The 15,100-nt window shown below is 50.7% G+C and overlaps 6 protein-coding genes across 6 annotated transcripts; 3 read left to right on the top strand and 3 right to left on the bottom strand.

The window, feature by feature from the left end:
- Positions 1-2,619: 2,619 nt before the first annotated feature.
- On the top strand, positions 2,620-3,399 carry NUU61_006962 (sulfotransferase family protein; the record flags this gene model as incomplete). The annotated part of the gene is made up of 1 exon (XM_056657489.1): positions 2,620-3,399. The coding sequence occupies one exon, from the start codon at positions 2,620-2,622 to the stop codon at positions 3,397-3,399; it is 780 nt and encodes a 259-aa protein (XP_056510289.1).
- Positions 3,400-4,108: 709 nt separating this feature from the next.
- Positions 4,109-5,569, bottom strand: NUU61_006961 (EXS domain-containing protein; the record flags this gene model as incomplete). The annotated part of the gene is made up of 5 exons (XM_056657488.1): positions 4,109-4,182; positions 4,253-4,569; positions 4,623-5,305; positions 5,370-5,419; positions 5,482-5,569. 5 exons carry the CDS (start codon positions 5,567-5,569, stop codon positions 4,109-4,111), a joined length of 1,212 nt encoding a protein of 403 aa, XP_056510288.1.
- An 805-nt stretch (positions 5,570-6,374) lies between these two features.
- Positions 6,375-7,514, top strand: pex10 (ubiquitin-protein ligase peroxin 10; the record flags this gene model as incomplete). The annotated part of the gene is made up of 1 exon (XM_056657487.1): positions 6,375-7,514. One exon carries the CDS (start codon positions 6,375-6,377, stop codon positions 7,512-7,514), a length of 1,140 nt encoding a protein of 379 aa, XP_056510287.1.
- Positions 7,515-7,887: 373 nt separating this feature from the next.
- On the bottom strand, positions 7,888-10,660 carry NUU61_006959 (3'-5' exonuclease; the record flags this gene model as incomplete). The annotated part of the gene is made up of 2 exons (XM_056657486.1): positions 7,888-8,129; positions 8,203-10,660. The coding sequence occupies 2 exons, from the start codon at positions 10,658-10,660 to the stop codon at positions 7,888-7,890; spliced, it is 2,700 nt and encodes an 899-aa protein (XP_056510286.1).
- A 1,137-nt stretch (positions 10,661-11,797) lies between these two features.
- Positions 11,798-12,438, top strand: NUU61_006958 (RNA-binding protein LSM5; the record flags this gene model as incomplete). The annotated part of the gene is made up of 6 exons (XM_056657485.1): positions 11,798-11,822; positions 11,875-11,931; positions 11,984-12,022; positions 12,085-12,112; positions 12,282-12,345; positions 12,400-12,438. 6 exons carry the CDS (start codon positions 11,798-11,800, stop codon positions 12,436-12,438), a joined length of 252 nt encoding a protein of 83 aa, XP_056510285.1.
- Positions 12,439-12,851: 413 nt separating this feature from the next.
- NUU61_006957 (uncharacterized protein) lies at positions 12,852-13,543 on the bottom strand (the record flags this gene model as incomplete). The annotated part of the gene is made up of 2 exons (XM_056657484.1): positions 12,852-12,872; positions 12,980-13,543. The coding sequence occupies 2 exons, from the start codon at positions 13,541-13,543 to the stop codon at positions 12,852-12,854; spliced, it is 585 nt and encodes a 194-aa protein (XP_056510284.1).
- Positions 13,544-15,100: the final 1,557 nt, after the last annotated feature.

Raw genomic sequence — 15,100 nt, 5'->3', positions numbered from 1 at the left:
TCTCGTATGCTCATGGAAATAGATCTACATAGCAGTTGACGCAAAACAAAAACCGGTTTAGATGGAGATCTTCTGCTACATTGCAGTGCCCCATCCGGCTCTCTTTGAGCGCTCATGGCCTTATTATTGGCTCTGAGGCTGCCCAGGTGTGCTTTAGGCATTATTCATCCTGATTGCGGAGAATGGGCAGGGCGAGTATACCCATGATTTTTGTCTCAATGAATAAGGGATGCCTGTAGTGTGCCGTCTGGGAAAAGAATATATGAGTCCTCTTGCCCTAATATCAATTTCTAACCCGTTCTCCTTTATAAAAGATATCCGAATTCCTTTAGCATTCCCAGGCTCGAAATGACAAGGCTGGCTTATTTTAGCAGTCTCCTGGCTGTCACCCTCCTCTTGTTTACTGCCTGGGGAGGAGCCAGTCCTCTAAAATCAAGGTGGGACGATTTGCTCAAAACACACAACTATTCATTAAAAAGGACTAATTAATTAATCTGTCTCTATGATAACACAGCTCCCTCTCCAACCCACTTGAGGCTCGAGCATACAGCCAATTTATCAACTTCCCCCGAGACAGCCGTCGAATACGACAACTTAAAGCAGCAGCCGAGGATTTGAGTGTAATGGTCCATAAAATCCTCGATGTCTGGGTCCACCAGACCGATCCGCGCATGTGTGATTCAGTGGACCACCTATATCAAGTTTTATCCAAATACTTTCCTTCGAATGGATGGAACTTTGTGATAAGCATGCTTGACCGGCTTGTCTCGCCCCCTTCACTCAACGAACCAGGCTCTGAACGCCTAAGGGGCATTCGAATCAATGCAGACGACTTTCAGCGCAGATGTGACGGTACTCACTTTGCCTATACGGACCATGGATATGATCAAAAAAGCAGGAGATGGGTTCGGGACTATTCGATGATGCATTTTTGTCCTCTGGGGTTACAATACCCTAACCTGGGCTACCGTGAATGTCCGCAGAGCTCCAGCTCACATCGGCTGGATCGCTATGTCTCGTACAGAATGTTGGTCTTGGGGACTCTGTATGGCCATGAGGCGCTGTGAGTAATTTCTTTTTCTTTTTCTTTTTCTTTTTCTTTTTCTTTCCCTTCCTTTTTCTTTCCCTTCCTTTTTCAGCCCTTGGTCTCTCTTGATTATCTGTAACCAAATCTGACTAGTCTCATCTTTGTTATAGTCATACCCAAGAAATCAGCAAAGACATCAACGTGCCCTATGTCGGAAGCCGTTCTAATATCATGGATATTGTGGAAACCCACCATGGGCAGCCATACCTTCTTATGGGGCCTCAGAGTGCAACGAATTTACGAGATGCTCGAGGGAACGATCGCTACAAAACCCTCATCAATGCACCCAACTATGAATGGTTTATCGCAGTAAGTGCCTCTTCATACAAGACATTACCCTTTTTTTTTTTTTTTTTTTGTGTTTTTTTCTTTCCTGGTCATTCTACAGCTAGTCGAGTGGTAATATACTAACCAGATATTGTTTTAGGAAGCATATTGGTCCATCTATTGCAACTATCAGTTTGGAGATGCTAGAGACGACGAAAGGCATTAGTCGGTCTTACTATAGCGTCAAAACATGGATTTTAAGGGGGGGGGAGGGGGCAAATATAAACAAAAAGCGAGGAAGCATAGCCCAGACTCTTTCCCCTTCTTGCATCTAGTTCACTCGGAGCATCTCCAATGGGACAGGATTGCCTATTTTTGCCAAAGAAGAGTGAGGAATAGCTCTCATCTGCGCTGATATGAAAATCCCAATTGCGATTTGTTGGGTTTTATGGTTCCAAGACAAGGCATTAAAAGAGAAAAGCTTTGCATACCGTGGTTTAAGGGTAAGATATAGTAGGGTTGAGGTCGTGATTCATTGACATGCACAAGATAAAGTAAGCATAAAAGGTAGTAGTGGAGGCTATAGAATTTTGATAGAGGAGTTGTAGATATTGGCGAAGAAGGGTAAATCATCACCCCTAAATATCCAGCTAGCACATTCACCCTGAAGTAACATAGAGATTGGGTAGACAGAGAAGAAGCTAGATGTTTTTTTTTTCACGTCTTGTTATGGAAATCCTTAATTCCTTTCGGCCTAAATTCTAACTTGGTATACTATAGTTGTGTTGTAGTCCGGGCCCCATATAAACGGCAAATCCTTCCGTGGATCCCGGATGTGCATTCTCCAAAAAGGGTTAGAAGATTATTAGTCTGCTGTTATTCTTGTCATTATTACTTGCATGTTTGCACAATTCGTGGAGCCAGGGCGAATTATGCCATTCTCACCTCTCTCTGGCCCTAAAATCCAGTAAAATTCAGTAAGGGGGCCAAAGTTGGAGCTCCACCAAGATGAACAGATACCGTGTTTGTTTACGGTCCTTTCGGCTGACTCGAATGTTAGATTGCGAGACCCAGGCTGGAGACGCTCCCTCTCTATATATATAAGAACGGAAGGGGAAGCTCTGAGTTCGCACGCAACTCGTCCCGATCTCAAGCTCATCCTCCTCCCCCCCCACCTTTGTTGCCCCTCTTCAAGGATCGTCCGGCCCGAGGACTGCCATTTAACAAAGCAGCAAAACGAATCTCCTGTAAAAAGAGAAGAGAAAATGGGCCAGCAAGCATCAGTACCGGCGCCCAACACCTCGATCCAAGTGATCGGAGCCGGTCTACCGCGCACAGGCTCAGCATCATTCAGCCGAGCCCTGGAAACCCTCCTAGAAGGACCGGTGTACCACTGCGGCACGCAGACAACAATGGGGACCCCCGACGAAATCAAGACCTGGATGCAGATCCTCCAGCACTGGCTGCGCGGGCCAAGCGACCGACACACGGTGCTGAAGCTGATGCACCGCAAGCTAGCCGGGTACGCGGCGATTACCGACTCCCCGGGGGCGCAGTTCGTGCCGGAGCTGATGGAGCTGTTCCCGACAGCGAAGGTGATCTGCACGGTCCGCGACCCGGACTCCTGGGACGCCAGCATGAAGCAGGTCCGCGGTAAGACGGAGATGTGGTTTGTGCGCGCGGTGCTGCTGCCGTTGCCGGGCATGCGCCATTTCATCAGCTACGGCATGCTCCTGCGCGACCAGTGGACGGCGCTGTATCGCGAGACGCCGCCGGGGCGCGACTCGTACACGCGCCATGTTGCCTGGCTCAAGGAGATCGTGCCGGCGGACCGTCTGGTCTTTTTTGATGTTCGTGATGGTTGGGAGCCGTTGTGTGCTGCACTTGGCAGGGATGTCCCCGCGGATTGCCCGTTCCCGCGTGTCAATGACTCGGAGGCTATTGATCGCACGGCTAAATATCATGTGCGTCGGGGACTGACTCGCTGGGCTGTGGGTCTGGCGCTTGTTGGCGTCTCGGTGGTTGCTCTTGTGAGGTATTGGTAGCCACTGGCGAGACGAGATGTTCCTCAAAGACACACACAGAGTGAGACGGGGGTTGTCTACTTGGATCAGTAGACTCGCACAGGCTGTACATACTAACTACTCTTTTCACTTCTACACTGTACATAGCGCGAATTTAGAGACATTTACATCTTTTGTTCTTCTACGATACTCGCTTACAAGACACACTTTGGCGATCGCTGGTTTTGAGAATAGAATGAATGTACAACAAATGCATGAAGACAATATCGTACATGAGGCAACCGAGACAAATCGTGGAAACCAGCCCCAGTCGGTAAACGGTATATACAGAATTGAGTCCGGGGACTAAGGACATGCAGATCAACCAGATGTCCTGGAAGACGATATCTCCCAGCACAGCAAGACACCAGGCGCCAAGCAACAATCAACAATGCCTGTCACAAAAGTAGACCACTCCCTCAATACACCACGGAAAGACAGACCCAAGAGATAACCTTGAAGCTGGCACCTGGTCAGGTGTACGAGCTCAAATATTCATGCTATCCAGATAGAACCAGCCAAAACTCACAGAAGGATAGACAAGAGCAAGCCTCGTTTATATCGATGTTCTCAACTGGATGACAGAGACTAGCATAGACGGGTTCAAGGGTTTAATGGTCGTGTCGTTTTGAATTCATCCTCATTCCCGCTCCAAGCGCCCAAAAAGAAGATATGAGATGTGATGGGCGGCTCAGTCCGTGTCGAATTTGTGATTGTAATCGCCGAGTAAAACGTCATCGGGGACAGGGCCGCGGGTATTCCGGACTGTCGCACAGAACATGTCAGCAAACTCATTCTTAACATCGATCAAGACGGGTACAGTGAAAAAACTTACCCCATTCGGCCTCAATCCGGAAAAACACCCACATCCAGCGACGAAATATTTCGAGCATCATCAGCGTGAACAGACCACTTTCGGTTTCGGGAAGCCATCCCAGTCCGGGAAACATGCGCCACAGCCACGTGAAACGAAGCGCGAGGTCCACGGCGATGGCGTAGTGGTACACTCGGTAGGACGAGAAGCAACGATGGCGACGGAGACCATACGGATAGTCCTTGCTGATGCGGTCGGGAGAGAAGAGTGTCAGATCCCAATCCTTGACGACGTCCCACCAGAACGTATACGCGGAGTTGACAAAGGTGAAGAAGAAACTGCAGGAAAGGTTAGCCATGGAAGCCAGAATATACCCGACAGAAAGTCTCACAGAAGACGCCACATTGTCATCTCGCTGTACCCATGGAAGTCCTTGGGAGTGTAGAAACGCAGTTTGGGAGCGAACCAGATCATTGGCAACGCAGTAGCGTACTTGAGGGCGTTGGCCAAGTGCTGGTTTTCCCGGCCGCGTTCTGCGGGCGAAGTCGCCCGCCGCGCACGTATGTATTCAATCAAACATTGGCGGAATCGAATGAGACTGGGGAGCGACACGACGAGAGGAACGATAAACTCCTTTCTGCATTGGCGGTCGGGTTTGGAGGTGGCGGAGATGTCGTAGGTGAAGAACATGCAGAAGCTCACAAAAAGATCTCCCAGAACGCGAGAATAACTGGTCAAAGCATCGGCCAGCAAAATATCGCCGAATTTGCCATCCTGGGTCTCAGCCAGGCCTCCGATGCTGATCCGCCGCAAGGTTTTAAGAAGTCGGATGCGGCCGTTGCGGGAGGCGCGATTATAGGGCCATGCCAAGATGGCGAGAAGGATAACGAAGACCGACAGTGGAATGAAGTCTAGCTGTTCCACTAACTCTCGGGAGCGATGTGTGGCGAGCAAGAAGATGAGATACCACGTTGCAATCGGGACGGAGAAGAAGGCGGCTAGGCGATACGCTGCTATATGATGTGGTCGTTGTGAGGACGTTCGCGCAGGGTATCGAATGAGAGATGGGACATCCTGATAGTCGTGTTAGACCTGGTGAATTTTCAAGACGCGATGGACCGTGGAAGCCGCCACTTACAATGTTGGCTTTTTTCAGAACATGAAGGTTGACGGCGAATCCCCAGAAACCTATTCATTGGCGGAGTTAGCGAGTCATTCCCATCGGATCCAAAGGTGCCGGTGACACCTACCAGCAACTAAGCACACGGCGACCCGGATAGGAAATGGGAAGGTGATCCCAAAGCCATCCAATTGAGGCAGTTGGTCTGGGCCGGGCATTCTCCCATGGGTTGTTTCACCAGGAGTCTTCTGAAGGGTCAAAAGAAGAGCAAGGGCAGAGAAACAACGCAAAACCCCGCGGGGCGTGTAGGCTGGCGCAGAAAAAGAATGACTAGGGGTGAGACTTCTTTTGAGGGGGGGAAAAAGAAAGACTTGTTGTCGGCGCCGCCTTGCTAAGTAAGCATGCAGTAACAATACAAACGGCAATCTCCACACGGTCGAGACAATGGCTTTTAATATCTTGATCGACAGGAGCCCACCCGCCAAAAGGATTGTCTGTTGAAATTGTAGATTTTGAATTGTTCGAAAGAAAAGAAAAGTGCTTATAATTCCACCCCAACAAATCACGGTATCTCTTGAGTCTTCTACATAGAAGTCGGCCATAGCAAAGCCCACGGGAAAGTCACGGAGAAACAGAAAAAAAAGGGGGCAATTTGCCAAGAAAAGCGAAATCCCTAACTGCTTGTAGCCAGAAGGCGTGGAGAATTCAATCTACAGGGACGAGTCAGGTCCAATGAGCGCAAAAGTCCAAAAGGACACACGACCAGGGGCTAATTTAGGATTTCTGGACGCCCGTATGGTATTGTCACGTAAGAAAGTTGAGCTTTTCTATGTGTCACGTGATGGACCCTGATGACTAACATGTTTTCAGATCACCTGACTTTGGCCGAGGTCCGGGAAACCGCCATCTCCGCAGAGGGCGCGAGTTGCGACATGGGCCTGGCTGACAATGTCCTGACACATCCTGGAGCGAACTTGATTCGTCTTACTCTTTTTTTCACTCTCGCTCACACCAACAATTAACATGGCTGACGACGACCCCAATCTATCCCTCCCCACCACAGATACCCTCACACCCACCTCGCACTTCTATCCTTTTGCAAGCTCGCCCGACGTCATCCGCTCCCACGAGAAGGATGTCTTCCTCACCAGCGGCCTGATTCAACAAGCCCAGAACATTGTTCGGTCTCTCCGGGGCGCCCGGTTCGCACACACCCATGCCGATGCGATAAAGCACCTGACGGAGCTGCTCTATTTCTCCCTGACCACGGTCATCGGCAACCGCACCCTGGGCGAGGAGTACTGTGACCTGGTCCAGCTCGAAGATGACTCTCTTCGCCTACCATCTATCACCCGCCGCGTCGGCTACGTCCTCAGCAGCATTCTAGTCCCGTGGACACTACAGCGCATCCTCCCCGCATTGCGGCACCGGCTACGCAACAAACTCGAGCGCAGCATTGCTCGGCAGCAGCTCCGTGCGGCACAGCAAACAAGCCCCCTGCCGCAAAAATCGTCTTCTAAAACCTCGACGTCGGGGTTTCGGTCCTTCTGGACCAAGCTGCGCATCCAGCAGTATCTCCTCGAACACGTCGACTCCATCACATCCCTCTCCCCCATCTACGCCCTCAGCATTGCCACATTCTACTTCACCGGATCTTATTATCATCTCTCCAAGCGGCTTTGGCGGCTGCGCTACGTCTTCACCAAGAAGATTGAAGACAACGAGCAGCGCATCGGGTACGAGGTGCTGGGCGTGCTGCTAGCGCTACAGATCGCCGTGCAAGGGTTCTTGCACGTCCGGAAACTGGGCCACAGCGTAAACGTCTCAGAAGAGGAGAAGAACACTGCCGATTCACCAGGCGAGGCACGCTCAGAGACGGGCGCGCTGCTTGCCTCGATCCAGCACCCGGCCGCCGTCCCCGTCCTCCCAGCCTCTGCGCCTCGCTATGACTTGGAAGAGGATCCTGGCGCCGTCTCGTGGATCCCGGATGGCCAGCAGCGCAAGTGCACGCTGTGCTTGGAGGTTTTCAAGGACCCGAGTGTGACCACCTGCGGCCACGTCTTTTGTTGGGTCTGTGTTCGGGACTGGGTCCGGGAGAAACCCGAATGTCCACTTTGTCGACAGGAGGTTCTTTTGTCCAAAGTCCTTCCCTTGCGCGGGTAGTCACGGTACTTTCCTTGGACATATTTCTGTGGGCCTGCTACTTTCTGCTCGATGTACATACTTAAGTCAATATATACCCCTCTTTTATATCTCTCTGCATCTCAAATGCTGTATTCACTCTACATAAATGGCTTGCCTTACCAAAGAGGGGGAGTCTATCACACGCTAAAAAATGTGTATCCCAAACTGGACAAAAATGAATCAAACACAGGGTGTAGGATATCGAACAAGACAGAACGCCAGCTAAACAGACAATGCTAAATGCGACCCGAGAAATGACAAAATCATGGGTATCGAAATGCCTTTTCGCTGTTCCATTGACGAAATCGGAGAAAACCCAGGATCGAGGCACTCGTGGGATCTGAATCGAGACCTAGGTGGATGACGAAGATGGGCCGTTGGAAGAGTTCACGACATCCAAGCTTGCCTCGGCAGAAACCTTCAAGGGCTCCGTATTGTTGTTCTCGTCGTTTTTAACTTCTTCACCGCGTGACAATAGAATAGGCAGGTTGAGTTCGGCGTGTGCGGGGCGTGGTGGGACAGGGTCCATGGCCAGTCGTTTGAGCTCCATAGCATGGAAGAGAGCGTGGCAGGCGTAGGGGTCGGTGGCGGCGTCTGTATTCAAGAACGGAGGTTAGCATAGGAGCCAGGGAGAAGAAGAAGAAGAAGAAGGAAGTAAGAAGCTCACATTGAATCTGGCGGTAATTCAGAGCGCGAGCCCAATCACCGCACCTCACATCGTCGGTTTTCTCCAGAGGCAGGCCAAAGTGTTCCTCGACTTGTTCGCTGAGATTGACGCTTCGTTTGTTGACGAGCTTCGGGTTGACCAGACCGTGTTTAACCAACTTGTACAGGTGGCTGAGTTCAAAGATGGCGCGGGCTTCGATGCCCAGATACTTGCGGAGACGGGTGGAGTCGGCCTTGATCGAGACGCCGACTTTCATGACATCAGGGGATTCAAGCAGTCGCTTCAGTGACGGGGCGACAAAGTCGTCCTGAGTGCGCGCAGGCTTGAAGAGGGAGATCTGGAAAAGCGCAATGCGCTCCTCATTGGCAACCTGGATCAGCGAGAGGTTGTTCTGGATGCTGTCGAAGCCGGACGCCTGGGCCTTCCATTCCATGTCGAATCCAATGACCTCGCTGTTGAGGAAGCGCTGGGCCACTGCTTCGGTGGTGCGTCGAGACCGGCAGTAGTGCACCGTGAGCTTCTGACCGTCCGGTCTGCGGTGCAAGTGATGGCTCCAGAACTGTGGCGTCGCGGTCTCTTTTGCGCTAGGATCGGTGCCTGCGGATGTGTTTGGCTCTTGTAACGAGGCGTGATCCACCATTTGTTTAGCAGGACATGCATCGGTGGCCAACCTAATTAGAGGGATCTCGGGTTTGACACGGCTACACCCTCTGGGACCGTCATGATCGAGGGTGGCATCGGTGCTGTATGGTCTTTGATGTTGAGGCTTACCCCAAACAGGCTTGGGCTGCCAGAATTTGCTTTGGGGGTTTTCCCCAGGAGCTGGCGAGGCTTTGGCCTTCAGGGCATCAGACTTCGGTGGCGAATCCACGGGGGCCTTCATCTCAGCGCGGGACTTTGGTTGAATAGAGGAAAGGCTATCTTTTGAAGGATCGGTGCTTTTCTGCTGGCGTTTGCTTTTGGTGTTGTGGGCAAGCGTCGAGCGGCTCTGTTCGCGCTTAGGACGAGCAAACCTGGATGATCCACTTCGTGACAACTTCGAAGTTTTCTTGGACACATGACGGTTGCTTCCGGGCTTTTTCCGGCCCTGCTTCGCCGATTCGTGCCTCGCCGAGCCCAAGTCCAAGCTGACCCGGGCTACATGCCGCTTTTGGCCCTCCACCGCAGCAAAAATGATCGACCATTCTTTGACTCCTAGTTCAATAGCTTGTTTAAGGATCCACGAGTCAAAGAATGCCTGACTCATGCGGTTGGCCCATTGCTCGAAACGGGCAGGATCGTGACTCAACAGATTCGGGGCAACAAACAATCCCTGTTGCTCAACTGGGTCTGGCTGACGCATTTTGCGGAGCCGTTCTTTCGATATGAGACGCAGCCAATTGATATGTTCCAGCTCATCCGCCTGCCTGAAAAATTCGTTGCGGTGCGTCAAGAATTTGGCGGTCCAATCCCCGAGTTCATCAGCACGGCGATACTGTCGCTCGACAGGAATGAAAGGCCACAGAGAGCCCAGTTTTCCGTTCAAAGAATCAATCAAGTGCCATACATCGTTCATCAACCGCGAGATAAGAATATGAAGAAACCAGAATGGTGCCAAAACGTCCAATTGAAGAGCATGCAAGTTTGACTCGGGTCGACGGCTCCGCTTTTGTGCTTTCTTATAAACTTCTCGAAGATAGTGTGATGCGGCCCTGGATTGTAGGTCCAATCTTTGTGCCACCCACTTGTTGGACTCATAGCCAAGGGCAATGCACTTGATCGCGTCCGGCCCTGAAGTGAAGCATTTTCGCGCTTGTGCCACCTGTGTGAAGTTTTGCGTCTTCCATATTTGGCACTCGCGTAAAGGATGGTCTAGATATTTTCGAGTGCGCCAGCGCGATCGATGATAGTGCAAGGCGGCCCTCAAATTTTGGCCGTCTTGTGAGAACACATGGTGATACCTACCAAAGAGTCGTTGAATTTCGTGGGGGAAAGGTGCCGTGAAAAGATCAGAGCATTGCGATTTTATGGACGAAATTGTCTTGAGCGCACGCTGAGGGAAGGCCTGTAACTCAGCATACTCTTGCATCATCTTTCCAGTCACATCCAAAACTCGATCAACCTTGTTTCTGGCGGCTTCCCGAGGTCTCAGGTATTCTCGAGCAATCTTTTCTTCGCACCACAGAATTGACAACCGCGAATTCTCAACTTGCCTTGCCAAATCATTTAACCTAAGAACAAAAACTTGGCGACGGTTCGCGTTTATTGCCTTGCGTAAATGCCTGAAGTCTGCTGCCAGTTTGGGGACGTCGGCGAATGCAATCTGACAGAATTCGTGATCAATCAACGTATTTTCTGTGGCAGTCCGCGAAATCTCAGCGTTCAGATCGGAAAATCTTGCATTGATCAATTCGATTCCAAAACTTGGGGTCAAGCTGGTCGCTCGTACGACCTCGCGTTCCAAGCGTGTAGCCTCCATGACAAAAAGGGTAACAAACCCCCTAATTTCAAAAGCCTTGATCAAGCTGAGAACTTGTAAGACCTCGCGGCCTAAACCTGCACCTTCTAACATGAACAGGATACCGCGAGCATCCTCGGTGGACGAACGAAGTGTTTCAAATTGGCTTTCGAACTGGTCAACCACCTCAGAATCCAGGAATTTCGGTTCTGGCCGGGAATCAACAGGTGGCGGTTGCGCTGGGCCAGATGTATCTGATTCAGGCTGCGGCTCTTGCAAATCATGGCCATCCGTCTCAGCCGTGTCTGGCTCATCATAATCGTCGACCGATTTTGCTCGAAGGAGATCTACTAGGTCTTGACGAGGAACAAGAGACCGACCCAATCCTGCACGCGAGTTTCGGGCGCCTCTCCCCAAGGGCTTTCCTGGTGGTGGTAAATCGCCTGGCCCAAACAGCGCGCGGGGGTACTGGAAAAGGCTCGCCTCAGCAGCGGGGAGAGAACGCGGGGAGAGAATCGGTGTTGGTTATAGAAGAAACCGGGCTTGGCTTTTCGGCGAGTACGCTCACCGGCACTAAGTTCATTATAGTTCTGGTCAACATAACAGCACTGAGGCTATAAAACAAAGGTCCAAGTCCACTCACCTCTGCCCAGACAGCCCTCGAGTAATTGACCTTTCACCGATGGGCCTGCCAAGATGACTGCCCCAGGCAACTGAGGACGGGTACCTCAGACCTGCTGAAAGGTTCTCCCATGTTCGCATCTTGCGGAACAAGCATAGTGGAGCACGCAAGAATCGGCTACAGTGGCTCCGTGACTGACTTTAGGTCGCAAAGATTGAGCTGGGAAATGTGTCCCAGACAAGGCCACCACAAGGCAATTCGAGTTCGACACAGAGAAGGCAGCAACAGGAGGGTTCACTATCCACTGTCCACGGGTATCTCGCGAGACAAAGAAAAGCCGACGGCCAGTCTGGGGCACGACGCTAGTCCCAATATGGACTAGTCTTGAAAGGCCGGATTAACCTCCGCTCCGACGACCAACGATCGCAGCTTCCTTTTCTGGACGCTCAACCTGCCTGCTTGTGAATCGCACGGGTCGTTGGGACTTCGAATTGCGCTGGACAGATTGCCCGAGATTTTGCGCGCTGTTGGACATCATGGCCTCCCAGCTTCTTCCTCTTGGTCAGTGCAAGACTTTGCTATCACTGACCGACCCCGCTAACCCTGCCAATAGAGCTAATCGACAAGTGCGTCGGCTCTCGGATATGGGTGATCATGAAGGGCGACAAGGGTGAGCATCATTCATCTGGACAGACAATGCTAGTATACTAAATTTTGTCCAGAGTTCTCCGGAACCTTGCTCGGGTTCGACGACTACGTCAGTAAGTAACCCTTTGGACAGTAGGGATCTGTGGACCGCACAAGATGCTGACGGCGACTTTAGATATGGTTATGGAAGATGTCACTGAGTTGTATGTGCTATGTTTCATTTGATTTGTTCTCAGCCTGTACCATTGTTTTTGGGCAGGTCCCCAGTGACTGGAAAATTCCCGTTCTCGATTTGATTCCCACGTGGGAATATCAGAATATCGTCTTTACTGTGTTCATTTCAAGTCTTTGATTGAACTAACCCGATTCCAGTGACTACACCGGCGCTCAGATCAAGCTCCCCAAGCTCTTGCTGAATGGAAACAACATCTGCATGGTATGATTCTCTCCTGATATGTCAGATCGTTCATTGTTGACCCTTGGAATATAGTTGATTCCCGGTGGAGAAGGACCAGTGGCCAGCTCGTGAGCTCGGGGTTGCAGTTTTCTCTATGACGAACAAAATCTGTGTATTAATGATACCGAATGCAACGACATGAGACTTCCAAGGCTCTGTCGACTGAATGAATGAATCTTTCTTTTGGTGTTTCAACTATGTTTCATTTGTCTGAAGGGTTGGGTCGCACGGTTGGTGCTATCGGGTCTGACTGGTGGTAATGGATGCTAGTATTGAGCGTGGATTCATGGATCAGGAGAAGAGTAGCCATGATCGAATGCTATGGCTCTTAGACTTCCACCTGCCCGTGTGGTTGGCCATACACTTGTCAAAAGCTTCCCCGCTAGCATTTATATTCCAATCTCGTTCCCAGTCTTCTCCAAGCCATGGTTTTCGAAGCTAATTTATATTGAACAGATCCCATCCAAGGCTTTGTCACAGCAGTATCATTCGATCAAGCCTATGATCTGCATGGCCAAGCAGTCTTAATCTTCCGCATCTGCGAAAATGTCCAAAACAAGTCAGCCTAACACTTAAGAACACACGGACCAGCACAAAATAGCAAGGAACTCACCGGCGCCTCAACCCCCTTGACATCCTTCCAGCCATCCGTCTCATAGTACGGAATAGACATGGTATCATCGTGCGGCGGCTTCGTCTTCCAGGTCTGCGTCCCGTACCGAAACGAAACAATCCACTTTTGGTAATTCGACGGCGACTTGCCGTCCCAGGCGCCGTCACCCTCGGACTGCAGGAAATTGACAACAAAGTCTTGTTTCATCGGGGTGCCCTTGGAGTGGACAGTATAGGTGTCTTTCCACAGCTGGCGATGGGGCTGGGCCACGGTATGGAACCGCTTGCCGTCCGGCCCGTACAGATTCACCTGGACCATCAGGTCTTTGACGCCTTTTTCTGCGTCGGGCCCGTCTGTGATCTCATAGACGAGGGCCACGCAGTCGCCGGCATCCTTGCCGTCTCGCGAGAGCTGTGTGGAAGGCGGCGCTATCGCCTTGAGTCTGTCTTCCATTTGAGTCACTAATGGGAGTGTTGGTGGTAGTTTGTTGTCGCTTTTGGGCGTGGGACTGGCGATTGTGCCTGCCAACCACATTGCTGTCGATAGGGCTAGGGAGAGGCGCATGATGAATATAGTTCTGGGTATGGTGAGTTTCAACCTCTGGATCTGGCAACTAGCCAGGAAACGGGATGACTATATACCCAGGGAAATAAAATTCCCTAGGCACTCTAAATGTCCCTCTTTCTTTGTCTAACAATAGCAGCGTCTATTTATGACCAGATGGGGGCTGGTAGGGGGCTCAAACACGTCTCCACCGGGGGCCATTAGACCATGCCTCAAGCCAGTGGATGACTACAGTATACCAACATACACAGATCAATAACACGTGGGTGTCGGGTTAGGGGGCGGCTGGGAAAACGCCATGATAAGTATTGATGCGATCTCAGATATCATACCGCGACCTAGGCTTCAAGCCGAGTGTCGGCCCCACCGATCATGACGGCCCCAGGGAGTGTAGCCGCTCGGAACAGCAATATCTGGGGTTTGTAGGGTCCGGGGGCTCCTATTATATTTATTTCCCGGATGCATGTCCTCGTCGGTTAGCTTTAGTGGTGTCAAGCATAGCTTGGCGTTGCTCGAAGCATATTTATAGATTTCCAAATCGAAAACACAGCTAATGCAGAGTAAAGGAAGGTATAGCCTCGCAGCAGCGACTACCAGACAAGACCCCGAATTCAAACTTGGCATTTTTCTTTTTTTTTTTTTTTTTTTTAAAAAAAAAAAAAAAAGTACCATATTCGACAACAGGGGCCAGGATCTGCGCTTGGAGCGAATAGATCTTCTCAGATATCTCAACACATTAGCCCGCGTCCTATCAGCACCAATTACTACAACTCGCATTTTTTTGGGGGGAGGTAATGGACTTTTTTTGCATGAGAGCCGGAGCTCAGATATACCTCATGATTCCATGTGGGTACTACGCAGGGACAATTTCCACCTCCAATGACAGACCCCCTGAAGCTTCTCGTGTCCCACCAGCTTATCAGCGGCTATATTCGGTGGCCGGGGATTGCCAGTAGCAGTCTATCGCCGGCTATCTCGAGGATACTGCATGCCCATGAGTCTGCAGAATCATCTTGAGAGCGGGACCTGTCCGGACTGAGTTTATGGCTTGGTAGACATTTCACCTTTTGCTTTCTTCTCCGGAAACAAGGCGTTGAGTGTCAAGGGGCACATTTGGACAGATATGAAATCACAATGGAGACACCAGGGTAGAGCTATCCTTTTCAAGAAGCCGATGATAGAGTGTTGTATACATTGAACTATGACTTGCTAGACAGATATGACATTTAGAGAGTATTTTGCAATGCATTGTATCGATGACTAGATAAACCGGGCCGGTACTGGCGGAGTATAACCCGCAGAGTGTGTGGGTTGAAAATCCGAGAATTTCGAGCCAAGGTCATGAACCTAGATCAAGTCAGAGCAACCATATGGAAAATAGCTGCTTCAAACACATCGCTCTCTATTGGCTGAATCTGAAGGATTCGTCGGGTCTCGGGGGCAAGTTGCCCATGTGCATGCATTAGACAATTGGAGAGACTTTTACCCCAGACTCTCTTTTTTCCCCTAGTGTGCCTCCATGGTTATTCCCGGGGAACACATGGCAAAGTCTACGCA

Source organism: Penicillium alfredii (genome assembly GCF_028826965.1).
Source record: "Penicillium alfredii strain IBT 34128 chromosome Unknown utg000009l_segment0_segment0, whole genome shotgun sequence".
NCBI classification, from domain to species: domain Eukaryota; kingdom Fungi; phylum Ascomycota; class Eurotiomycetes; order Eurotiales; family Aspergillaceae; genus Penicillium; species Penicillium alfredii.
The sequence above is the reverse complement of the archived record's forward strand: the minus strand, read 5'-3'. Positions and strand labels throughout refer to the sequence as shown.